Source organism: Anopheles cruzii, chromosome 3 (assembly GCF_943734635.1).
Source record: "Anopheles cruzii chromosome 3, idAnoCruzAS_RS32_06, whole genome shotgun sequence".
Taxonomy (NCBI): domain Eukaryota; kingdom Metazoa; phylum Arthropoda; class Insecta; order Diptera; family Culicidae; genus Anopheles; species Anopheles cruzii.
In genome coordinates this window covers 38094736-38122108 of record NC_069145.1, presented here as the reverse complement: position 1 = coordinate 38122108, position 27373 = coordinate 38094736, and the positions used below count along the sequence as shown (strand labels likewise).

General features: G+C 51.9%; 1 protein-coding gene across 1 annotated transcript in view; it reads left to right on the top strand.

Moving 5' to 3' along the window:
- The first annotated feature begins 1466 nt into the window (after positions 1-1466).
- The window catches only part of LOC128275294 (uncharacterized), a 50594-nt gene continuing 24687 nt past the window's right edge, over positions 1467-27373 (top strand). The window contains exon 1 of the mRNA XM_053013751.1: positions 1467-1643. Within this exon, the coding sequence (XP_052869711.1) occupies positions 1467-1643 (177 nt within the window). The remainder of the gene's footprint in view (positions 1644-27373) is intronic.

The following is a 27373-nucleotide window of genomic DNA, read 5'->3' as shown; positions in this document are numbered from 1 at the left end:
GCGTGACCTTGTCATGATCACCACGCGGCTGTCAACAGCCGCAACGAGCGAGTGTCGATCGAATTGATCCTTCTGTGGCTCGCACACAAATTGGTAGCCCGGAAGCGCCAGTTGTGTCCAATTTTGTGCGTATCACGCACATATTACCGTCCCCTGCACTTTTCGGTTCCCTCAGCGGAATGTCGGTGTGCGTGAGGTTATCTTATCACTGCTCGCATTGTTCACACCGAAAACTCGGTTCTCACACAGCCCGCTCGTGTGGGTGATAACCGAGAGCGACGAGTGATAAGGAAGCGCACTGCGATGACAGTGGCGAATAACAGGTGATAAGCACTCGAGAGGCTTTTATCGCTGGAAATCAAATCACCGGCATTCACGTACACATCCGTAGGCAGTCGGCCACCGGTAGGGAAGACTGCTCTTGAGCGGACCATCCTTTTCTCCATTTTAGGCAATATGAAAAATATCCCATCCGGATTGTCCGGATCAGACTCTTAATGGGAAACGCTGCCCGAGAAGCAGTATTACTCCTAGGATCTGAGGATCATCGCACCGAATCGATCGAAGGTGTCACGACAGGGCCTTGCCAGGAAACTTCTCCCCTACCCAGTAGTGGCTATGAATAGACACATCAGGCATCTACCAGCAAGCTAACACTGTTATCGTGTGGTCGACTACTGATAACAACCCGTCCCGACAATGACAGGCTGTCCTCTGCCACGATGGCGTGGGTGCCCGCGGTCCGACGGCGGCCATCGCAGTCGAGCCAACGACCGGAGCCGGACCGTGTGTTACGCACGCGAGCTTTTGCAAGTCCTGTCCCCGCCGTCTTGTGGCCACACGGTTAGCTTCTTTGTAGCCGAGCGCCGAGCGCGTTTTGCGTGCGACAGTTTTCGACGCAGCGCGCCAGTCTCGGAGTGTCCCCCGCCACCAGCAGCAGTAGCTCCGGTTTCGGGAGGGGAGCACAAGAGCGGGGTTCGATCAGTCCCCACCACCACCTCGGAGCCCCGGCACTAAAGTCTTTTACCGACTACCAACAGGCAGGCAGGCAAAACGGCGCCATCGGTTCGCGAGTGCAGCAAGTGCGGTTCCCCAGAACTGTCCCGGAAAAACGACGTCCTGTTGGACTGCAGAGGTGTGTCGTGTGACTCCTTCGGCTGACCGGGACGTGCGGGACCAGTGAAGTGGCGCGTCGTTTGTGTCGGGAAAATAGTGAAAAACGTATCGGCTCGCGGTGCTGCTGCGGGCCGTAAGTGTAAAGGATGGTGATGACGATGGTAACGCGTGTCCGTGTGTAGTGGACCGTCCGTCAGGAGCACACATCTCGGGTCTTTGCCGTGGAGCCAGTGAGCGATGAGCAGCGTCGAGGGTGGCTCGAAGCAAGGCAAATCTCCAAATCGCGACAGCGACCCATCGGCGGCGACGCTCCTACGTGCGGCGGTGGTGATTTTGGTGAGCTGATAAAGATGAACGTTGGACAACACAGCGGCCCGGGGCCGCCACTGAACCGGACCGGCTGCTCCGACCGCTCCGTCACCGGGCCGTCCTGCCGGGCGCTCCGGACGGCCGTTTCGGCGCTGTACTGTCTGGACGACTTCCACCGCGAGCACATCGGGTCGGGTTTCTTCTCCGAGGTGTACAAGGTAAGGCTCAGTGGGCTCAGTGTTTCTTTTCCCCGTTCTGTTTTTCCTCCCCGTTTTGACCATGCTCGTTGCCAATAAAATGTTGGCAATGCCCCAATGCGTCCCTTTTCCGGTCGAAGCTCAATTTCGTGGAAGGTTCCGACGCTCCGGGCGAACCCTTCGAGAGAACCTCTTGGGACCCGGATGGTAAATGGGAAGTTTTTGGCCCCATGGGGCTTAAGTTTCCGAATTTTATTGCGCACCAATGAACCAATGAGCAGCTTGTTTACCCAATCGTATTGAAAATTGCGCCAAAAACAATGCTTCGACCTCTTGAATGGGCAAGAATCGACAAGAGAACTGACCGGTTGGCGGTTGCGATCGATGCGTTGGTTTGATTGAATCCAATTTGGTTCGTTAATTTTCCTGTTTTCGTCCTTGAACATCGTAGGATGGCTTTTCTCTGTTTTCAGTTACACGCGGCCGTTCGCAGTAGCTTGGTTTCGTTTCGCCCAAAGCGCGCCGCCTTTTGGCATTTTACCGGACCGGTGTGCGAATCGGAGAAATCGGTTGGTCCATTTTCTGCCGTCTTGCCCGGCGTCTAATTGGCGTTCCATCGAACCAGCGCCGATTGCCATTATCACTGGGTTATTGATTATGCGTGCAAAGGTCAAGAAAATCCGGAAGCTCGCGAAAAGTGCGGGGCTGGGAAAACCCGAATGCGAATCTTTTGTTTTTTGTTCGAGCCAGCGAACGCGCCCGCGCGAGAGAGAGATAGAAAATACTATTTAAAGCTCGTGGCCATATCTCTCGGGGCTATAAAGTGGTTTCGTTCGTCGGGTTGTAATTGATCGCGGAGATAGAAATGAAGAAAAAAACACAATCACGAATGAGAAACTGCTTCGGCGGCGGCCCCACCATCATTATCATCGAAATCTCCGGCATCTCGGAGAGTTTATTCGCCCTGCTCCATTTGTGCATGTGTCCCACCACACACACACACACATGCTGTCCGATTTTCTCTTTTCGCCGTAGGTTGGAAGAGTGCTCGAAAAGAAGCACACGCAAAACATACACTCAGTCAGTCAGTCAGGTGGCCACACCACCCAATGTTTCCATTTTTCCGACCAGTCCGACCAGTCGTTCGCCGTCAGGTGGAAAACGGGCGCCAAGCAAAGCGGACCGAACGACCGACACCGAGGAGATGAATACTTTTCACTTTCCCCCCGCTTACACCATCGCTGCGTCTTGGGATGCACATTGTCACGATCGGTACGCTTCTGACAACCAGCACGCCGGCTGCAGCAGTAATCGATCAGCAATCGGACATCCATCGGTTACAATGTACTCCGGCTGATAACCGGCTGCGGGACGAGCAAAATTCCGAACCCCACCAGCCCCCGGGAGCATGTGATGTTGCCGTTCACGTCACGGAGTGCGAAACTCGTGATTTGCGCATCGTATCGGGCGATTATTGCCACCGGGACCGGGACCTGTGTGTCACCCCGGTCGGCTGCGGTCAGAGAGTTACGCGTATGGCAAAGAAGCGTACCGCGAGTCCGATGCAGTTTTGCCACGGCCTCCAGCAGCAACCGCTTTCGCCCGGCCACGGCCACTAGTCACGGCGGCGGGTGGACTGCGTTTTTTACCAGCCCGCCGCCCGTGGGTGTAACGAAATTGGGCTAAAATATACAAATCACTGTGACCGAGCCGGCCGAGCGAGCCGAACTTTTACGGAGCCCAACATGGTTGTCATTTGCCCTACGGTGAAGGCCGCGGTGCGGTGGTCAATAATGGTTCGACTAAAAATTCGACAATGCAGAGCGTCGGCAGCTTTTTGGTTGGTTTGGTTTCGCGAAAACTTTCTACCGCATTTTCCAGCCGGCCGAGAACGAATCACTTCGATCAGATACCGATTTTGGGGAACCTCTAAGTGAAGTTAACGAACGGGGGCGAGCGTGGGGATGTCTAATTTTTGGGGCCAGACAATTTCTAATCGCGATCGAAGGGTCTATTTACGTTCCCCCATCCCCAATCGCTGTTCGTATCGCTTTCGATGCCAGGCCCACCCGGCGCAGGCCGATTGTGAGCTGTGCGGGTCAGTATTGATTGGTTTTGATTGGCATTGGCGCTGTGGTTGTTGTCGTTTTTATGTTGGGCCGATAGAAACACCGACTCTCCGTGCGCCAAGTGCCAGATAATGTTGGGTGGGAAAAATGTAAACCGAATCCCGTGGAGCGAAAGTAATAAAACGTTAACAGTAAAACCATTTCCACCGGCCGGCCGGCCAGCTCCCGGTGTCGTTAGAAAGTTTGGTCAAGATCGCATCGATCACAGCAATATTTGCTTTTCGCTCTTCGCTAACCAAATAGCGCTGCCAATCGCACGTCGATGTGTTTTATTTTTAAATTAAAATTCTCAACAGTCGCCCGATTCTTTTATCAGCAACCCCTACTAAGCAGCGTGTTTGATCATCGATTGGTTTCTCGAAACAATGATAGATGTAGGTGCTCTGCCGGGTGTGGGGCGTGTTGTTGGCAACAATCGAGCTCTTATCGGTGGGGCAGGTGGGCGATGACATGACGCACGGAAAGTGATGGAATTTTGATAATATTCTCCGTTTTTTTTTGCCATTATCAACGCCACCACGATTGGCGCAACCCCCCCCAGGTCTGGGCCGGGGGGTTCCGGAATGTCGTAAGGACGAAACGTCCTGGGCCACCCCGGGGCCGTCGTTGTTGTGAAAACAAGTGAAAGTGAAAGAGATTTTTCCTCCCAAGCAGAGGGCGCCCAAGATGATGCAGGTGATCGCGTTGCGTACTCATTAAAGGCACTTTCTTTCGCGGGCCGCCCCAAAATGAGCTTGATCGAAATATCTGCATGCCGCGCCGCGCCGGACACACCAGATGGGGTTGTGCGTACCTCGTATGTTGCTGCACGTCGTTTACGCGCTTACGCAAAAAACATTGTTATTTCGGGGCGCGGCAAGGCAAGGTGCATTCCTTTCACCGGTCGGAATAATTAGGCAAAAATTAAACTCTCCGCCGTCGCTCCCCGGCTCCTGGCCACGCGCTACGGAGGAATTAAACTTTCATCGAATTCTGCGAACGCCATTAATTATGCCACTTTCCGTTTGATCGTCGGTATGTTTAGTGCGTGGCCCAGCTTATCGGCAAATCCTTGGCCATGATAAGCTGGCTTCCCAGAAACGACCTTCAACATGCTCGCTTGGACAGTACGCGGTACTTCGGCGTTGGCAAATTACAAAAACGCTGTACGAAACGCTGCAACAACGACGCAATGTTGAACCGCTTTTTGCCATTCATGATCCGGCTGTTTTAATTTTCCATTTTGTTATTTTTTGTGCACCCATTTTAATTATTATCGTGCGGCGCTTTCGCTTCGGAATTGTTGGCTGCTGTAGGGAAATCTCTACACGGCCCGATATTTTCTCACTAAACGCGTGCGCCCCTTATGGGATCATTTTTCATCGACTTTCCCAGCCCAGCCCGGTCGGTCGGAGTTGTCAGAGGTGATCGACAAAAAAAGAAACAGACACAGAAAAGAAAAACGAAACTATATTATGCTCCGAAAGGGGATCGTAAGGGATCAAACGCGCGCGACGGGTGTCGCTGGCGAGTCAATTTCAATTACCGTTAGCCGGATCAAACCGAATGTGAAATTTTAGGTGCATTTTATCCACCGGCGCTGGCGCTCGGCTTTTCTCTGTTAGTTTTCTCGATCGAATGGAAACATTTGTAACGACGTGCGGTCGATTTCACTGGCATATTTCTCGTTTTCGACTCGCCCGTTTTTCCCCACTATTTGTTTGGTGGCCTGCGGGGTGCGCCATTTTACAACGCACCGTCTAATGGGAACAGTGATTTTTCGGTGATCGCGAGGAAATCCGCGACGAATCGACGACGACGTTATTTCGTCAAACGAAACGTTTCAATCAGAGCCACGGTTCCGCGATCCCCGGTGTTTGACCGGGGTGTTGTGTTACAGACAATCGGAACGGGCCGGGCCTCAGCCGGAGTTTGGCTCGGCTGCCTTAATGCGCGTTAATGTGATCAGCGTGGCTTTCGAAAAGATAAACAGATGTTTTGGGGCTGCCATATGCTGCCGTGCGATAAGCCTTTCACCTACCCGACGGACGGTGGTTATGCTTTGTGTGGCCCCGAGTCGCGCCAAAACGATAGCGCCTCCCGATGGCCATCATAATTTGGGGGGTTGAATTCGATGTTGATAAACACGTGCGATAAGTTTTCGTCCGTCCCCGTCTAAATGGCCACGTCGTAATCAGGGTGGGTGGGTTGGTTGACGACACCTTCACGGCCCATTTAGATTAGCAATACAAAGAATTGGGACATTGTGTCCCACCCAAAACTGTATGAGGCCAACTCAAGACTGCACATTGGCATCGGATTTAAATTGGAAATCGAAAAAGCCGAGGTGAGTTACGGGGGGGGGGGGGAATAAAACACGGGTCCACCACCCGATCCGGCACGATCTGGCGCACCCTGGAGTTCTTCCCAGAACCTTTTTCTGCGATCGTTCGGGCGTAATTTATGTAGCGGTTGCTTCACGCTCCGTTTCGTATGCAGAGCGTCCCCGCGGCCACCTCACGTGAAACCTGTGCAAACGATACGGCGGACGGGCGCGAGATGCGGTTTTGCATAATGTTGCCGAGTCGAGCCGAACCGAACCGACTGTCGCCAGATATTGATGGCTTCCTTGGCGGACACACACCGAGTTTCGGAAGGACGAACCCCATCGTGTTTAGTATGCTAAACACGGGATTGATAGCGCGCTGCAATCGCAATCGGTGCGCTAAGCTGCTCGTGATGATGTCGCGTTAGGTCGCAGCAGCCCCCAGGAGCGGTTCCTCCGGCCTTTGAATTAATTTATGCGCTTCCCAGGGAACAGCTCCGACTAATCACGCGGTGGTTTCCGCCGCCGCGCCGTGGCTAATGGTTTGTTTACTTCCACTTACTGCCCCGGAAAGGTCTTTGCATTTCCGCGCCCGCCAATGTCCAGTCCCGCAGCCGGGTGTGGTCGTGGCGGAGACTTCCTTGCACGCGCGCGCGCGCATTGCGATCATGAACTTGATCTCGGCGAGCGGCCGGGTCATTGAGCCTGGCCTCTGGTCGGTGCGCTGTACCCGAGCCTTGCGCGCGCTTCTACTATGTATGTATCTGTGAAGGAGACCTTGGGCCGGTCCCCGGCACCCGGCGAAATCGTGATCGGAAGTTCGGAGCACAGACAGATATTAAGGCTGTCCCCCGGTTGTAAGAACCCCGCACGCACGTCATCAGATAAGCGACGATGCGGCCCGCGATTATGGCGATCACGTTTCCGATTGAAGGTTCTAGATTGCTCGACGCTTGGCTCGGCTGCGCGAAACGAGCGACACTGCAATTAATTGCCCCCCCTGGGGCGCTCATGTTAATCGCATCTCCTTCCCGCAGCGAACCGCTATCGGCCCGTTTCTTCTCGGGAGGGGGCTGACTCTGACGTGGCGGCCTGTCACATGACGGCCACTTGAGTTCGCTCTCCGATGAGCGAACCGATCACGTGCCGTAAGCGAGCGATTAAAAGTGTATTACACTCGCGACTCTGATGGGCTCGCCGTTTAGCGTAACGAGGCTGTTCGGGGACAACTAACTCATGCAGAAGCAGAAAGCACCGGCGTTACCCGAGCTGCAACACTGACCCAGAAATTCGGCAGCTGAAGACGATCGAGTTGAGAGGGAGAGAATCACACACCGGAATCGCTGCTGGGAGCTGGAATACCGTAGCCCCGAAAATTCGGAAGAGCATACGGACGAGGAGTATAACTACTTTTCGTAGCTTTCTCCCATTCGGTTCGCCGTCTTCCGCCGCTCGCTTGTGGCTGCTGCTCCTCCGGATGATCCGCCAGTCATCCGCGCGGGCCGGTTCTTGAGACGGCTGTCCCTCCCTGTGGGCCCGCGACTCCTCAAAGCTTAAGAGCTTAGGGAGAGCCGGGCGTCAATTACCGCGGTGGCCACCGAGCGGATTTATTGAGCGCCTCGCGGTAATGGTCAAAATGAAGGAAGTACTGCCGCGACTGACCTTCAGCTTTCCACGCCAGAGAACGTGACTCTCTGTGTGAGAGGGGTCTTCGAGGATTTAGATTCCCTCCTATTCCCGCGTTGCCCGCCGTCGGCTAGGCACCTCGGGAGTCTCTTTCCTTCGTCGGCAGCAGCAACCTTCAATTACGCAAACTCCGAACCGTCAAAGAACTGAGACGGGGGGAGAGAGAGACGCCGAGTTTCTTGACCGCGTGCCGTCGATCAATGTGAAGTCTTCTTCATCGGAACATCCCGGCATATGCCGGGGGCGTAGGTAAGTCGATGGCCAAAGCCTGTGATCGGTGGTGTTATACCCTCCCGCGGACGGGCACCGTTACTCCCGGGCCATCGGTTGGCGCTAAAGTGAGGGTACTTAGCGAGCAATTGGACCAACGGACCGACCGGCCGGCTGTGCATTGCGCAGAACCACCGTTCGGTGAAGAAAGTGGACTTTAAATGGGGTTTTGGCCGGCAGTCGTTTATGGCGGTCCCGGCGGGGGTAAGATGTTACACGATTCGTAGGCTCGTAAGCGTGCGGTGCTGCTACCCGCTAACCGCAACCGGAATCTAATGACAGCGAATTAGGGCAGCAAATTGATTTGCGCTTGCGGCGGCGGCGTACGCGTAGAAGTTTGGCGGTTTATAGTCGCCCGGGCCGAGAAGTAGGTCACGGCACACGGTGGGCACGCAGTGGGTCGGCGTTCCGGCGGGGCTGGTTCTGTAATTTACATTCCCATTTTGGACGCAGCCAAAAATGCAAAACCCGCGCATTTAGTATCGATGGTTTTCCGTGGCATTCGCACCGGCTTCGGCGGGTTCCCATGGGAAACAACCCACGGTTCCCGGTTCGCGGGGCCCTGACCGGGGCGGACCTGATCGGGGCGATCGACCATCTGGTGCGGCGGGGGGCAGAATCACAATCATAATTAAACACACGCAAAATACAGGGTGGACCATTTGAAGTTGACGAAATGGAACGTTTTACGCTTGTAGAAAGCTGGGAAATTTTAAAAATTTACTTCCAAAGTGGTGAGTCTTCAACTCAAACTGTACTAAATTAGAAAAGTTCATTTCACTTAAGCTTATTTCCTCATTTGGCAAAGTAGAAGCTGAGATCTTAGCCGACATTTGGTTTGGTTTCAGGATGGCGCTATCTGTCATACAGTGACAGCCAGAAGTGGTGTTGTGAATTGACTTCCAAGAAGCTGCGATTTGATACAATTGGACTATTATTTTTGAGGAGCGGTGAAAGAAAAATGTTATGCGAACAAACCAGCAACTATGGACAACCTCAAGACCCAAATTCAAGTTGCTAGTGCCTAAATAGGATCAGATACAATTGAAAATGTACTCAAAAATAGGTCGACCGAATGAGCTTCTGCCAAGCCAATCGTGGTGAACATTTGACCAAAATTGTTTTTCATAAAATAACTTTAAGAATCAACCTTTCAAGTAAAAGTTCAAGCATCGAAAAATATAAAGTCGTTTTTATTTTATAACCAAATGGAAAAAAGAGTCCGCATTGGGCCACCCTGTACAATAGTCCACACGACTTTCTTCGCACGGAAGACGGAGACCCCGTGCGGCGGGGCCGTTACGCAGCCACCACCTGCTCAGGATGCGCCGCCAACCCGGGCTTCCAGCGGCCCCGCGAAGCCTGTAATTAATCGCAACCGGGGCCCCAAAAATGGCGCAAAGGCGCGATTCAATCGAAAGTGTTAGGCGCACGCCCGGTTCGATTGTATCCCGCCGGTGGACGCGATGGACGCGATGGAAAACCATCATCATCACCACCAACACCGGGCGTCGCCTGTGCCCTGCTGGCCCATGTGTGTGGTGGGGAATCGTGGCGGCGAAAGGATCATCATCACGGCCCCATGACCCGGTGCGCCGGTGTGGCGAGCTACTAATTAATGTTGCAATCTCTCCAAACCAGCGCAGCCGCGTCCACATTCACCGGGGCGCGTGCTGTGGAGCCAGATGTTGCGAAAATGGTACGAATTTACTGCCGGCCACCCCAGCGTCCCCTTTTGCGGGGCGCAGTGCGAAAACGCAACGTGAAAATGCGCACGGCACACGGTCCACCGTTTTTTGGATGGTTTTTCTGCTTTACCATAAAGTAGTTCGGGTGTAACGCTTTTTGCTATGGCCATCGAGGTCCGTCCGATTGCATTGCGCCAAAATAAATAATCGATTTAAAATGCATTTCTATTGTTTTGGCTTTTTTGGTGCACCTGGCACGATGCGTCGCGTTGACCAATGACCAGTTCTTGCAGACAGTGCGAGACAGTGATCTGTTGTGCATGATGTGATCGATCGTATCTTTCGGAGAAAGGCCTCTTGATTATCTTATTTGCCAAGATTGATTTCGTAGGTTAATGATTAGATTGCCGGCGTGACGTTGAATTGGCGGCGGCGGAACATCAGCTGAACATATGCGTCACATGAGGGATACACATGATGAATAATGAACATGATAATGGATCTTTATCTTTAAACTGAAAGTGTTTAAACTTTCTACAAGAAAAAAATTACCATCGCCTTTGGAAACTCGTTGCAACACAATTGATTGGCAGTTCGATAAACAATGTTTTTAAATTGTTTGGTTAAAATCTATTGATTTGTCTTCCGTCTTGTTTCATCGTGTTAAGGATTTTTCATTCAACGAGTTCATCAAATGAACCCTTTTTAAGCCAATGGTCACCCCGTTGGCCACCTTTTCGTGTCCGTTGGCAGCTCGTTTTAAATTGAAATTCCACGAACCCCCCCGCCACAGATGTGACGCTGACGTTGCCAAACAAAAACAACAAAATAAGAAAATGCAACATTTAAACCCATATTTGCCTTCGACACCGTAAAGTGTGTTTTGTTGACAATAAATTGAAACACCGGCGCACCAGGTCGTCACTCGACTCGGAGTGCAACACAATTGCGCATGCAAAAAGGCAGCAGCCATCAACCATTAGGCCAGCTGCAAATGCATCAACACCCACCGTCGTTGGGGGGAGGGAGCGGCCCCGTCGTCAAAGGGGGGCCGGTCTATTTATATTTGGCCGCCTAGGTCGCCCCGAACGCGTCACTCCCTTCCGCCGCCGCGTGACGGTTGCGCGACAGCCGAGCGAAAAGAACAATCGATTTCTGGTGACCTGAACTGGATGGAAAACAGTTTCGACAAACAATCGATTACCGTTTTGTTGGTCGCCGCCCGCCATTTGTCGCCGTTCGTTCCGCTTGAGTAGGCCGCAAACAAACGCCCCGCCGCCGGCCGCTCGAAAGAGTGATCACGTTCCGTGCGCTACATTACATAAATTATGCACAACATACCTGTTGCTTCGGTGCCCACCGTTTTTGTCGTATGATTCGTATATGTTGGCACTTGGTCTTGGGTTGTAACACAAGTTATCTAAACTTTAAAGTCTCTTAAATATACAAAAGCCAAATAAATATTGTTCCCGACCGTTTTCGATTTGTTCACAGTTTCATGTCATTTTGACAGCTGGTGCTGGAGCAGCGCGCTAAGCCACAGATGATTTAGACAATGGAGCACGTCCGCACATTCCGATGTTGCTCATGTCAACATACTGATGTCAACATAGTAGTTGGCTAGTAAAATTGAATGCGAAAAGGTAAACGTTTGCGGAAGATCGTTCGCTTTACTTTTGAAAAATAAAACCCTGATCTAGTGTTCATAAGGTAAGATAAGCACGGGGAACAATTGCCCGAACACCCATCGCAACACGTTTTGATACCTTTAAACAATGACCACAGTCAAGTGGCCTGCTTCAAGCATCATACCCTTCCGGAGCCGGGCACAAGGCCTGCCCAGATGTTGTTACTAGTTAGTGCGCTGTTAGTTGCTGTCACTTTGGTGGTGGTGCCAATTGTTTTACGCTGAAAACGCTACTACGACACCCTGCATCGCTCTGCGCAACGTGAAGCTATGCAACCTTTTCCAAGCGGCAGCTGCGCACGCAACTCTTGACCCGCGATTGCACCACCGTCTTGACTAGAACGGTCAAAACACGCACACGGCACGGCACGGCGGGAAAGATACCCCGCCGGCAATATCTTATTCGCGGACGAGGAAGCGATGCACCCGAAGAGCGCTGTGCCCTGGCTGCTGGCTTCCGGGAGCGTCACGTGCCATCGGACGCACGGCAACACGTGGCGGTACTTCGCGGCGTTCTCATTGTTCGTCGTCTTTCCGGTCACGGCACGTCCGTCCGATTGCTGCCGGCGCAGCGGGTCATTGACGTGTCAAATATTGGGCACTGCTACCCACCCCACCGGCCCGCCCGGAAGCCATTATGAACGACCAACGGCCATTTCCTGGATGGCCACAATTTGTTGTGGGACTCTACAAGACCAAGCATGGGGCGTTGTTGGGTGTGTTCTTCGCCATTCGTTTGAGTCCGAATATACTGGTGGCCACGTGACACACCGGGGCTACCACCCGGGGCGACAGCATTCCGCGATCCTGCTGATGAAGCCTTACAGAGTGGCCAGTTGGACTGCAGCTAACCTACTTCGCCCGCGCCAATCCACAGAAGGGTTCGGCGGGTGAGCTTTAATTGGGTTATGGTCGGGACGGGTTGGGCTCCAACCCAACATCGCGTGAGGTGTTGAAATCAATCAAATCGCAGCCGGCCGGTCCAGGATGAAGTCCTGGAAAACGCGCACCGATGATGGCGCTTGACAAATGATTGGCCAAATTTGACGGTAATTAATTGGGGTGGCGCGCAGCGAGGGAGTGCGTTCTCGAACACTTTCCCGAGTGCCCGGGGGTTCTTATATTAGAACTGACAGAGTCGGCTGGTGATGGACGCGACCGCAAATCGCTTTCGCGGTCGACGCCGACGCCGCCATAAGAAACCTGTCAATTTCTCTGACAACCATAATGGTTGGTGGGAAGGGTTTTGTTTTCAACGCCCCGAGCACGGTCCGAGAGCTGCGTCAGCTTGCTAAACAGTTTATTGATTTTTTCGAATGTCAGTTTTCGTAAAATATTATAAATACCGCGCCGTGAGTCAGGCCGGCCTCTTTGGCCTTGGGCATGGCGCGCAGTTCGAGTGGTTGAGTGTTTGCTGGTTTTTTGTGCAACAACCCGTCACCAGGACTGCCGGAGTGCATTTTCCGACCCGATCTTGGACCCGGAGGGATGCAACAGAGAAAATGTTAATTTCATTACCACAGCCACGACCACCGCCAACAGATTCACAGAGTGTGTTTGCGTCAATCGAGCGGTTTTCGTTTCATGTGCTTTGGTTTTCCCGATGGGGTCGTGATTCACGTGCTCTGCGGCTGGTTGTGTGGCGAGTTTTCTCCGCTTGCCAAGAAATGGCCATCGCGCTACTGTCAGGCGGCCAGATTAGTTTCCCACGCCGCAACTCATCCCACGCGGCTCTTTATGCATTAGCACCATCTTCGAAACACAAAATAACATTTACTGCTACAGTTTAGTTGCCGTTTTAACATCTGTTAAATATGATGTGTCTCTCTCGCTCTCTCTTCGCTCTCTGTGTCCCTCTGCCTCTATGCCTTTTTAACTGACTGTTTACTGTTCATCTTTTCTTTTTTTTAGGTGAGTCAAAATCGTCGGACGATCGGACGGCGTAAGACAATTTTCCCACCGAAATACGGAGGCCGTCGAGGAAACCCGGGGCCTGCCCACAAACCTCCCCTCGACGAGTGGCCGTGGACGAAAGCGGGGGAAGTAGGCATATTTATTAGCCAGAGCCACATAGAGAACTCTTGAAACCGGGCTGCCGGGTCGGGACTTTTGGGTGGCTGTTGAAAATGCCTAGAAACGCTTACGATGGGCACCTCTTAAGGCACCCGGTCCGGCCCGGCTCCGGAGTTTTTTGGGCCGGAAAAACACAGCAACGACACGACACGCGGCAATACGGAAAGGCGGCTCGCGTCGTGAGAGAAACAAAAAATGGAAAGCAAAACACTCAACGCTGGTGGGCTTCTCGAGGAGGGGTCTTACGTAACGCCGAAGAAGCCACCGACGTAGAGCACCCTTCCAGGAACCCCCAGAACCCCGGCCGGCGATTGGTGTTGTTTGAGGAAGTCTAGACCTCGGACCACGGAAGAAGCGTAAGGACTCGACTCCTGTAATCAACTTGTGTTTAATAAGGTGCTGTACGGCTGCGGCTGGCGGCCACTTGGACCACACGGGATTAGGTGGACCACCGCGCGCACTGGCCGGCGACGGCCCCGATGCGCTTCAATGAACGTGCAGCGATGCAGCGTACGCCATTCACCTGGCGCGCGCTGTTTGGTCACCACTTTCTTCTTTCCGTGCGCTTCGTGCACCGTCACGAGCCGGTGGATTTTTGGGGAAAATGGTCGCGGTTTAGCGTGGACAGAATGGGGGCATCTGCCGGTTGGCGTGCCGAGTTATTGGCGGCCCGGTCCGATCCGATTGCACAACCGATCGAAGACGAGTCTTGGTGCGACGATCGACTCCCATCCGGTACGGACGTGCCTGACGAGGAAGTGAGCTGCTCCTGACCCGGTCCACCCTGACCAGGGTCGGGGTACATTGCCCTAGGTGGCCCATCGTCTGGTGCGCCTGCTCCGATTGCCCCATCATCAGGCGCGCCGCGCTCATATGACATTTGCCACCGTGGATGAGTGGAATTAATTGCCACAACGACGGCCCGACGGTTTGTACCATTTTTAGCTACCTCTTGCCGCAACTAATAGGAAGAATTAATGTCTCCCGCGAAGGTGCTCTTTCAGCGAACGACGGCGAAATTATGGCTTTGGAGAGGAGTCAAGAATGTGGCCCGAAATCTCGGCTCATCTGTTGTTGCCTGCCGCGGCCGAGGAATGTTGGATCGCGCGCGACATCTCGGAACGAAGAAATGAGCATCACTTGTCAAGTGCCGCCCGCAACTGGGCGGTTGAAATATTGGACCAAGTTTAATACCATGCAAGCGTGTTGGGCCTTTTGAAGTGTTGCCAACGTCGCTGACACTGACGCACCGCACCGTGTCTTAATCACGATGAGTCAAGGCGCCGAGGACTACTGCTAGGAATGGAGCCAAAAAGGTGCAACAGAGAGAAAATGGCCCATCCGAACCGTCCCGATAACAGGGTGTCGAAGATGCAGCAAACCAAATCCTGCAGCATGCTGTGACAGGGATCCGCTGGCCACCGAGCCAATCCAACACCGGATGACATAACGCGTCGGCTATCGTAATGATTGCTCGCCTCGTCACACGCGTAGGGCTTCTATCGAGTGGGCCTAATCCACCCAAATCGGCTCATCACACGCCGGGGCCGTGGCCGAGGCGTCATGTAACTGGTTATAGTAGCCAGCCACCACTAAACACTTTTGGGGCCACCTCCTCTGTCTGGGATCTGATCGCCACTCGTCCGGCCATTCGGTCGTCAATTAATCATCCGCGCCGAGTTGATGCTGGTGTTACCCAGACACACACACACAGAAAAAGCAGCAGCAAAAAATGGCCACCACTTGCTGCCGATGAAGCCATCCGGGCGAAGTGAGCGAGTAAACTTATTACTTTCTTTATTGTGTTATGATGGGCCGGGACCATCCCCCACCGGGTGGGTTCCGTCGCCGTGTAGTGCCAATTTATGTTTGTGCTGAAACTGGCCACTTCTCATCGGTGCGATTATGCTGGCCCGGCCAAAAAGGAGGGGGACCCCGATGAAGTCATTAATCCGTCGCGCGAAAACCGTGGCACCCGGTGGAAGAGAGAGAAAGAGAACCCAGCCCGGTTCCCGGTGTTATGCAAAACCGGTCGGTCGGTCGGCCGGCCGGCGGGAGGCCCGGAAAACAATATCCGACCGATTGCTGTGCTGTGCCACCGGCTGTTGTGGTGCCGGCCCCGCCGAATGGCCAGCTAATCGCCAAATTCCGTTCCCTTCCCGCCGGGGAGAGTCCGCACCGTTTCCACCGCCGCCGAGTGTTTGGTGAATGCTTAATTTTTAGCAACATTTCCCCCACGGAGAGTTGCCGGAGTGCCCCGCCGGATGAACCGGACCGCAATGGATCGGATTTTGGTTCAGTGTGCCCAAACGCGTTTTTCCGTTTGCCCCGAGCCCAGAGAAAGGTGAAAACTTAAAGTGGAAAATTGAAGTCAAAGAAGCAACGAGAAAAAAAAACCAAAAAAGCCACCAAAACGATTCGGCGGCGATAATGGGTTGTCATAATCGGGGGTTTTTGGTGGGCCGCCGAACGGTGTTACGTTGGCGGCGGCGTCGGTGCGAAGTAGAGTGTTGTCCACCGTTTGTGGCGGTGACTTCATTTTGTGGAGCGTTTTGGGTCGCCATGCCGCAATCGGTTTTTTGGGCGCGAAAGGCGGCCTAACGAGAAAAACGCACGAAACCGAAACGCAAAGCAGCGAAGGAAAACGCGACCACGTCAGGCGGCCAGGAATTGGAGTTCGAATTCCTCGATCAATTTCCCCGTTCGAAAGGGTGGAAAGGGTTCCGTAATGTGTTACGGCACTAGCACCCGGCGAAATGGGCCCCGAATGGAACGGGGTGCGGGTGCGAAAAATGGGAAAAATGCATTCCGAACAATGTGTGCCGCCCGTGGCGGTGCCACGCATTTATGTAACTGACCCGCCGCCGCCGTTCCTAATTAGTCCTTTTTTGCGGTTTAAGGGTTTGTTTTACGATTATTGTTTGTGGCTGTTGTTTGCGCCTTTAACGCAACCACTTCATTGTGGCACGAGCATTTGTTTATTTGGCGCACTCTCTGTTTGGGGCCTGTCAAATTTGTGTCGCTTTCTTTCGAGGCTTTCTTTGATTTGTTAGTGAGTTCCATTAGAAAATTCGATAGTAGAAGCACAGGAAAAGGACTTCGTTGGCGTTGCATTCTCAAGTATCGCCTCTCCAGGTCGTACGTTTTATGACGTTCCTCGCTAGACGCCGTTAATGAGCTTCGGGACGGCGTTCCGTGTTTTGGCAGCCGATGTGGGACACCACAGCACACCAGACACCCGCCGCGGTGCTCTAGTCTGGGGCGAAGTAAATATTTGCCATTTGTGGCACAAGGTTTACCGTCGCGACGCGCGCACTGTACGGCTTTGGAGCCGATGGAGGAGTTCACTTTCTACAGTCGCTCGGTCGCGCTGAAACAATAAACCTTCCATTGCCGGGGAAGGACCCAACGACTCCAACGCCTTAAGTGATTGTTTGTTTTCATTCATTTGCGGTCACTTACGCAGTGCCGTGCGGTGTTCAGCTCATTCTGTGTCGAGCTACAACAAGGGAGGCGCGCGCTGAACTCGATTCGTGCAAATATTGATCCGTTGCAATCGAGCTAATTAAACCGGTGGTCTGCTCTGTTTTTCGGGTCGAAGTTTTCTCAAGCCGACGACTTTCATCAGCGCGTCGACGGTGAGCTTCACGTAGAGCCCGACCCGCGATTCCTGCCCGATGCACCCAGAGAGTTCCATAAGCATCGCTCCAGTTTCCGGAGGCGAAACCCGTTCGTTCGTTCCTTTTATTATTTCATCGCTTTTGCTCCCCGGCCCGGCCCGTCGCGCTGTCGTCACCACTCGTCCCGCTTCTGCCCGGCCGGTGGGGTGCCCACCTCCGGCGGAGAGAGTTTGCTGAGGTTGCACATTATTTCCGAGCCCGCGGACGACGGCGGCCAGCACATGCTGTCCGGATCGGCGGCTCCTCCCGAGCGGCTCATCTCATGCTCGCCATGCTTTTATGATGATCCTCGTCGGCGGGCGCTTGGTCGGCGGAGTGGATGCTAAAAAATAATCATAAATAAGAACCCGAACCCCCGGAGGATGAGGAGGTTCGGAGGCTACAACACAGCCAACAACAACGCCGCGCCAAGTGCACTTATGGAGAGTTGCGTATCATCGGCCACTTCAATATAGGGCCGACTCGGTGGTGGCGGTGGCAGCGGTGGCGGCTATTTTTTCGCTCTACATTTTCCGCAACTTTCCAGCGGGTGCGTCGCTTCACTCCGGGCCCGGGAGGAGAGGTTGGGTGATGTGGAGGCGGTGCGGTGAGCATAGCAACGGCCGCGCTGTCGATACGTGCTTGCCGCGTGGCGCGCAGCTGACCGAGTAACGGTCCTTGCCAATTTTCCGGATGTAGCGATTGGCGCTGCGGTAACGTGCGGCGTCGACGCGGGACGATGACGAGAGGCAGGCCACAGCCGGCGTAGCTCCGTGGTGCTCCGGTGATGTGCGAGATCAATTTGCCGCTCGTGAAGCGTAATATGCGCAGGTCGGTGGCGTTGCTGCTGCGCCACCCGGTGACACTGCCCTTGACACAGCAGGAAATCTGATTCATCCGTTTCGGAAGCTATGCTTGTTTTTTAATGAATCGCTCATTGACTGGCCCGACCCAAACAGTGACGGCGGCGTTGAAGGCCAGGTTTAGTTGAAAAAAAATTGTTGCTAAAGTGTTTATGTTCTTAAACATTACTCAAATGTCAATGATGCCAAATAGCAAACCAATTACCTTTGTTGGGAAAACCTATCTTATCACAATCTTATCATCATCGACGACTTTTAGAAACGCCCAATAACATAACACCTTATTGGCGACTGGAATGTTAATCATCGCCTGCTTTGAGTCACGCGCTAAACATGAAGCAGGCATCGACTTAGCCATACCATCGTAGGAAAAATAAACGTCTATTGGTTTATCGTTTCTTTGTGTGGTTGGATCTTTGTATTGAAAAAAATAACAGATTATGAAGCGATAGACCATTAGAACGGGCAGAGATCTTCTATCAACTTCTAGTTTAGCACTCAAATTGATGCATTGTCACTGTTCGAACTGACGTCTTTTGCATGGGAGCTGTCCTCAGATACCGATGAGCCTGAGGAAAGTTGAGATGTTGTTTGAGAAAAAGACATGTTTGTCGGTGTAATCACCCTGTATCTCGATCAAAAACAGAAGAATGTAGCTCCAGATTTGCATCAATCTGAATCGGAATGCTTGGGGACATCAAACATCGCCCATATGGTCTAAGGTAAACGCAACGTCAGGCATCGCCAAATTTCATCACCAGCAGGAACCGGACCCCGGGGTTGATCAATCACGCAGAGTCCGACAAAGCTGTCCCGATTATCGATCGCCGAATGTACCGTTCACCAGTTCGTGGTTCACCGTGTTTTCGGTTTCATCAACCGCCGTAGATCCCCGGCTTGAAAATCGGGCTGAATCATGCGCGGTCCAGGGCTGCGGCTGGTCCGGCGGACCCCATTCAAGGTCCGCCGGCCCTCTGTTAATGTGATTGCCGTTGTCGCGGCGGCAGCGGCGGTGCTTTAATGGAATAATATTCATTCATGCGAAACATGAGTCCGTGCCCGTTGAGGTCTCCCCCAGAGCCCTGGCAACCGAATATGGTGGTGATGGTGGTTCAGCAGCACTGTCGGAAAGCGCAACCCCACAAGGCGACCGGACGACCGGGGGGAGTTGCATTCGTTTACTGTCAATTGAATCGACATTAACTTCTTCCACACCAAATGTCACTTAAAAACGAGAGCACCCCTGCCCGGAGCGTGGGAACCGTCGAGCGTCAAGTCCAAACGCAAACGACGCAATGCCGAGGAGCGCCCGCGCCCAAGGTCCAGTAACCCCCTCGTCCAGTAGTTACTTCGCTGTCCGTGGGGCTGTCTGAAGTTCCGGCGAACTTCAAGAACGGGCGTGAACACGACGCGTCGTAGACATCGCCGAGCGATTATGAAATTGAAAATCATGAAACACCATAATCGTTGTCGCTCATGCGTGTTCCGTCCCGCGCTGCTTTTCCACACCACACCCCACCCGGCAGACAACGTCGTCAGACGAGTCAGCGAGCGTTGGAAAGCCTGCCCGAGCGAGGAGCAAGGTTTCAGAATTCGCCACCGGGTGCCAGAGCGAGAGAAGGCCGTTTGGGGTCGTGTTACTTCTTGGTGGGTAATGTGTGCCACCCAGCGCCCCGACACGCTGCTGCTGCTGGTGATGATGATGATGCTGTTGCTGCTGTAAGGGAAACCTTAGAGGAACCCGTTTCGTTCCGATAATAGGCACCCGAGTGAAGGCCGTTGCCGCCGAGGCGATGCAGTGTGCAGCTCACCTGACGCGGGCCCCGTTGCTCGTCGTCTACGCAATCGATCTACGCCGGGCGATCTGGGCCTTGGCGGAGGACTGTGTGACACATACCACCCAGCCGGAGCCAAGGCGGCAAGCCAAGCCGACGTAACGGGTGGATGGTGGAATGTTAATTCGTGTTTGATTTGCGTTCGAGGGGCCGCACGGGGCAACGCGGGCGCTGCGGTTGTGATTATAGCAATCAAACGATAATTTAATGCTCGTTTGTGCAGAAAAACACAAATGTGTATGCTTCGAAAGTCGAACCAATCAATCATATTAGGGCTCCTAGGGGGAGGGTGGAAAGCCTACAGCGCACAGTGGATTGGCAGATTGCAACATCCAGGGCGCTCTCTAGGAGGTCAAAGTACTTTGTGGATACGAGAGATAAGTAACTCGCGCAATCGGCGCGGTGCGATTTTGTATCATTAATACCTGACTGTGGCGGCCCCGGGTGGAAAACTCCCCTTTCTAATGTTGCCAGCCCCATACTAGGCTATTCAATAAGTTCGAACCTCGATAAAAAACACATTTTTATGGTTTGAAATACACTTTATTATTCAGTATGGCCTTCCTGAACATCAATACTCCAACTCCATACTCCAACAAATCTCAGTGGATACTCCAACAAATCGAACTTTAGTTCATGGATTTTTGCCATTTTTAAAATGCTCTTTTGACAGGATGCATTGCCCTGATGAAAGAGGTTGTTTTTTTCTTCAGACCAGGTCTTTTTTCACGAATTTTCACTTTCAGCAAGTTACAACAATATTCGAAATTTATTGTTTTACTAATTTGCAAGTAATCCGCTAGCAAAATTGCATCAGCATTCCAAAAAACTAATGCTAACACCTTTTAGGGCGATTTCTGGATGCTAACACATTTTGCCCGATTCAGACGAATTTTTACCCTCTTATTTTTATTCAAGATCATGGTGATAGATTCAAGTCACATCCATAGTGATGAATCGAAGCACAGAATCCACTTTATCTTTTCGAAAAAGCTCAAAATGGCACCGAGAAACTTGCATTCGAATGCGTTTTGTTCCATTGTTAGCGAATGCGGCACCCATTTTGCCCATTTTTGTTGCGGTTTTTAGACGGTCTTGACGTGGATCGTATTCAAGACTTGTACGGCCATGTTCTAATTCAGAAACCTCCCTTTTAATGTACTAATTGAAAGCGAAGAGTCCTTATATACTTTCAATATCGTAAACATTCAACGTTCATAAATTTCCTTTGGTTTTAAACCTTCCAAAAATAAAAATTAAGACACTGCACCAATATAACAAAACAACCTTAGGCTCATAGCAGCGCCCACTGTTATGGAGGCTGCGAACTTATTGAACAGCCCAGTAATCAGCATCGTTAACTAAATAGGTACACCGCTCGTTTCGTGTCAATACCATACGATATCCGGGCGACATCTTGAAAACTGTCTTCGTTGTAATGTTCGTGACTTTTCGCTCCATAATGGGGCGGGCTCTCCCCGAGGGCAGCTGCCCTGCGGATGTGGGGTCAATAGACCCGTCCACCCCGACGATGATCAACCGATCGCTGGTGGTGATCCTCTGATTTGGTGCCATATTGGTTCGCTTCCTCAGCCACAGCGAGGGGCGGGTAAATGTTGCAGCTTCATAAAGCAGCATCATCATCATCATCATCATCATCCCGGTACCCGGTGGCGGTAGTTCCGCTAGAACAAAGTGCCATTAGATGCCGCAGCGATCCTCTCGGAGCTCCCTCGGAGGCGGTTTCGATCAAACCAAGCTCGGCCGAGCGCCGATACTTATTTATTTTCCCCATTTTTTTTTCGACTCAAGCCGATCGTGCTGCACGCGACGGTGCACCGGTGTGCCGCTGGGGATTAAAAATAACCTCACCGAGTTCGAGTCGTGAAGCGCACATTTTAAACACGACGCGCGCGCGCATTTAGGTCCCCCAATGGATTGCCGCCCAAAAATGGAGACTCCACTGGCTCCCAGTCCCGGTCGGTTCCCGCGAAATTGGCGTGACAAGAGATCTCGCCGGGAGGTCGGGAAGAAAGTTGGGACCGGTACCGCACCGTACCTGCCCGAGCTGCCAGATTTTCGGCCGTACGCGGTCGGCTAATGGTCGGCTTCACTTGCCGGCGGCCGCTTGAAACGTGCCAGACCTACGATGGGGTCGTCGAGGGGTGGTGGACCGGTGAATGCATCGACGGGGCACTGTTGATCAACCGATCGGTGGTGGTCCCCGATGGTGGTCATCGGCGTCATCGGCGTGGCGTGTCCCACAAAGTTATTTATGCTGCCTTTCGGCATTTGAAGAGCGTATTTATTTACGCTGTTTTCTTTCTCCGCCGACCTCCATCTCGGCCACGAGCCCCCGAGAGCGTGGAAGTCTTAATCGAAGGCGCGAAGATTGCAGCGCAAGCAATTGAGGACTGAGCCAAGAAAAAGCCCACAACTCAATCGGCCGAGTTGTGGGCTTTTTCGTGCGCCGTACTTTACCGTATCGATGCCCATGGTAATTAGGTCTCTCTTTTGCCCTCCCTCTCTCTCTCTCTCTTTCTCTCTCTCTCTCTCTCGCTGGTTGTGACATCTTGTCCGCGGGCTTCGCTCCTACTGCCGGAACCGTTACATGTGGCACGGCGGTTGATGATTCGATTCGTTTTCCCGTGACGGCCACTTTGTCCAGCGGCAACGCTTATGCCGAAAAATGGTGTCAATACGAAGCAGCTGCTGCTGCGACAACCACTGTCTGAGTGGCCACGACTCTCGGACCGTTTCGTTTCGGTGGAAAACTAGAGCACCGCGGCGGCCGCCTGGGAAGTCCCCCAAAATAGTTCCCAACGGGCGCCACCGGCATCGGGGGAAACCGATTCCGCTCCCGTTGCATAAACTTACGCAACGGCGGCCGCTTTTTCCGCTTTTAGTCCCGGGGCTGGTTTTCCACGGCGTCCCGCGCTGGTCCTCGGCCCTCCGGCGTCTGTCGACATTCTTCCCACATTCCTTCGTTGGCCGTGTGTGTGTGTGTCCGAGGGAGAAAGTGCGGTGTGTGCGCGGTCGAGTGTGGGCCGCTGTATGGGTGAGAGTGGAAGAAAATGCAACATCCGCCATCGACACAGTGACCCACTACTACTCTCTAGCATCGCACGCACCGCGGGACTCGTGATACTTTCCCGCCCCCGAGGTGGCCAAGGGATTGAGGGTCGGTGGGTGAAGGTATTTTCGCCAATCCGGGGCATTTTGGGGACGTTCGCCGTCAGGTCCCCGAAAATGGATTCCACGGTTAACGCACTGGAACGGGCCCCATGAAAGTGGCGCTCATAAATATATAAATGTGTAGCACCCGGGTGGAAAAACCCCGGAAAACTAACAAAACGAAACAGAGAAACACTCCCGAAACTCCCACGCGCTCCACACACAGTCCAAACTTTTGGACGCCACTTTTGGGCAGACACAGTGCGGCAAGAACGAAGTAAGATCGAAGCTGCATCCGGGAAACTAATTTGCGTAGATTAAGGCAGGACCTGATGTGATTTCTACTCGACGATGTTCGGCCATTCGTTCGATGGTCATCGTACATCAGATCCTAACATGCTCCTTAACTTAGATCCTAACATGCTCCTTAACGTGGCTATGGGAGTTCCGTCGGTTTTGTCCCCTGGTCCATGTCTAAGATGCGTATGTGAGTAGTACAGGGTGTTTCATCATGACACATACTATTTAAATGTTATAAAACTCCTCCACTTCTCAGCCGATTTTGACAAATGAACAAGATTTATTTAGGGTATAAATGCCGTTAATTGATAATTCAGCTCTCATCTCCGTTATGTCATTAGCTAGAGACCACTTCGAATTTTCGGACCACCTATTACACAAGCGAACCCTGTACTGTTTATAAAATACGAAACTAATTATCCCTGCCCATGAGTGATGGAGGGATATTTAATCACACCCTTGATTTTAACCCTGATAAATAAGCGCATTCGGACAGGTGGCAATGTCGAACCTAAAATGTAACAATCTAAATTGTCGCAATGAAAAACCCAGCGTGTGTACAACCTACTTGTAACGCTGATAACCCTGGAAAATCCTGTCATCGCAATCGGATTGTCGTCTAAAGCATCGACATTCCTTATCAGTAACGAGTGCCAACGTCCGTCTGGTACTTCATTTGAAGCTTGAGGTCTTGTGAACATAACCTACCTAGAATAACCTAGAAGTGCATCGCATAAGGTGCTGTGACCGAATGCCAATCCATACAATAGCGAGAAAAACCCTCGACTTTACCCGTATGTTCCGTATCAATCAATCAATCACCAAATCCGTTTGGATCGATACCATGTGACTTAGGTGCGCCAATGACATCGCTCTCCAAATCGCATCTGTCAAATGGATGTTCGATCTCGAAACTTTCTGGCCGCACTGTTCCGAGTCGGGTCGCTCGTTGAGATGTTTTATGGGATTCGCCGGATTCCTTCGATGTGGCCACTCCGGCGACCGGATGGAAACGATGGTGCGGGCCGGAGCGAGCGGTGCCACCGCGATCTCGAGGTTCTATATTTACTCCTCGCGTCCGACGCGCACTTTTGGGCGGAAGCGCGATGAGCACGCAAGACCATTATCGTCAGCAATGTACTGACTCGGGGATCGATTTTCTTCTACTGCCGTGAGATCGGAAAACCGCAGTAGGATGTTGATTCAACTCGTGGTGTGGTGTGGATTGAGTTCAGGGGTTCACTTACGTAACACTCCGTCGCGAGTGATCCAGCCGCGAGTTTTTTTTGCGTCTCTGGACCGAAGGCGCCACCGCTCGATGTTGTCGGTGGCGTCTGATGTGCGTATGGCGCCCGCCACGGTCGGATTGACTGCCACGAAGATTGCGCACCGGCTGGCTGATAAATAAAAAATGCATAAAGTGCATCGTCGGCGCGCGCACTTGACCGACTGTCAACCATCGCAACCGTCGCAAGTCATCAACGAGGCGGAGATCAATCGAGATGCGCCTCTGCATTCCGGCACGGTGCAGCGTCTCTGTTACGCGTCGAATCTACACACTGACACTGACGGTGCTGCCAACGCGGCTGCCCGTGGCTGCACTCATGACCCGGATTGGAGCCCGGCCCGGCCAATTGTGTGTCGGCCGTCCATCGACAGTTAATTTGCCGTTATAAAGCCCGGGGCCAGAGGCGACAACTGTACAACTCGGTTGTTACCGGAGCCGCGCGCTGATGAGCTGGTCGCGTTGGCGTTGCATAACCACCCGAGCCCGTGTCCCGGATCCTGAAAACGAGAAGGCTCGTGGTGCTCTCCCTCTCGCTCCCTCGGCAGTCAGCATGGGTGACACAGGGGAAGGCTGATACCTTGTTTGTGGCTTTCCTGTGGCGGGCGATATATGGCCGCCGTGAACCATTTGATACCCTTTGCTATTACTTAATCGGTGGTGGTCGGGCGGCACTTGCGATCTAATCGGCAAGCAGGCGAAGCAAACAAAACGCTGGTGCAACAGAGGGACCCACCCACTGCGCAGTGATTTGGGTTTGCGGGCTGAAAACGCGGCCATTTGTAATCGGGTGCCTAATTGAATTATTACATTTCGAACGGTTAATTGCTTGATAGTGCCTGTTATCTGATCACCGCATGTGACGCGTGCAGATGACGTTTTGTGAAGAGCCCCGTTTGGGGTGGAATGTTTCTAAGATGAGGTTAACTTTCGAATTGATAAGTGTCTACCAAAATTAGATAGGATGCGCTTTTGTGAAAGTGTTACAAAAGTTGGATGCAGCAAAGCGTTGATTTTTAATCTGTTTTTTCTTGAAAACTTAATGGAGACTTGAAACTGCCTAGCAAAAGAAGTTTATTTAAACAAAACAAAAGATTTTATACAAATTTGAGGATGGAAAATTAACTTTATTCAGTCATAAACCAATAAAAAAGCATTGATTAGGCCGTGTACATAATATTTTTGATGTTTTTTGGGATCCACTTAAGAACTACCTAATTTATTCCGATGCAAAACAAAATTACAGTTGCGCGTGCTTTCGTCGCACGGTACTTTCTACAGTCCTCAGGTATTACTGTGGACCAGGTTGTTTTGATTAATTGTGCTAATTTTGTCAAATTACGTGTAGTCTTCTCGGTTACTCCAAGGTTCATCAATGTCTACATATTCCCAATGGTTGGGAGTGCACTCACTCGAACGTTAATATCTTCATCATCAAAGGTACTGCCAATGAGGACCAATAAGACTTTTTCCTTTATGAATAGTTCTTTCTTTCTTCATGGTAAACCTAGGAAGGTAACTTGCCAATTTTAAGCCGAAAATGCATCCTTATAGCATAATGTCTTTTAAATTTATTCTTTTACCCAAAATAAGGGAGATTTCAAAGCATTCCGATGGTGAAATATCATCCGTTTTTTGAGAATTGGCTTTCAGGGGTGCGTACATTTTTCGAAACCAAATTCAGATTTGTCTCGGATCAAATAGACTACGTTGATTGATATAGACAGAAGGGACATTTGATTGAAGTTTTTGTTAAATTGTTTTGGAAGGTAGAAGAGGATTAGTAGTTGAGATATTGACTATATGTTCATCAATTTGGTTTGGTGTCGATTTCTTACGTCCATCAGCTTAGCACGACATTTATTTTGATAATCCTTCATCTTTTTGCTGACTGCTGACCAGCTTTTGACAAGCGTTTTTGCCATATTCCTAACGAAACAATGTCCTGAAACGAGAAGCAAAATAATATTCTGTGAATTAATTGATGTCTAAAACGCCAAAATTAACTTCGCACTGCTTAAATGCTTCTATGGACGCTAATATCGGTACTAGTACACACGCACACGATATGTCAAATGGAGATGTCATTTAATCGTCGCAGTTTTGCGCCTGGAACCTTAAACTATCGTTCAATATAAAAGCAATTGAACAAGAATATTTTTCAACTGAATGTTTTGATGTTTAAGTGAAAAACGTTGTTTCGCTGACTAGTGGCCAGTGAAACAAAGTAGCATGAGTTAATTTATCATTGATTTGGTTTGGGTTTCGAATGCTGAATCGGAAAGCCGGCGGAGGTAGTGACGTTTTCCTGCACTTTCCACAACCGGATAAACAAATTGAGTCTGCCATTCGGTAGTTTCATCGTAGACTGCGTAGACTGATGCCGCCCTATCAGGCAGCGAGCATCCATCATCGACCCAGCACCTCACTAGAAAGTGATTAGCAGTTTCCCAAGAGTGCGCACGTGCAGGCGTGTGTGTGTGTGCGCACGGCCACTGGCACAATAGTTTTGTTTCAATGCCGCACTTTTGCGCAATCGATCGAATTAATTAGCCAGCTCGCACGCCGGACCTCGGGGCGGTGGGAGAACCGAACCGAAGTCGCGAATGAATCGCGCCACTTATCAGGCTGAGAAAGATCAAACTGCAGCGCGCCCAACGATTTATGATTAGCTGATTGCATCGTGGCCACGGATCGCGAATCATTAGCATGGTTTCACATCGTCCCGGAGTGCGACTCGACGTCGACGCTGCCGCGCGGCACGCGGCACGCGACGTAAGGCCGACCTTTCTCGTTT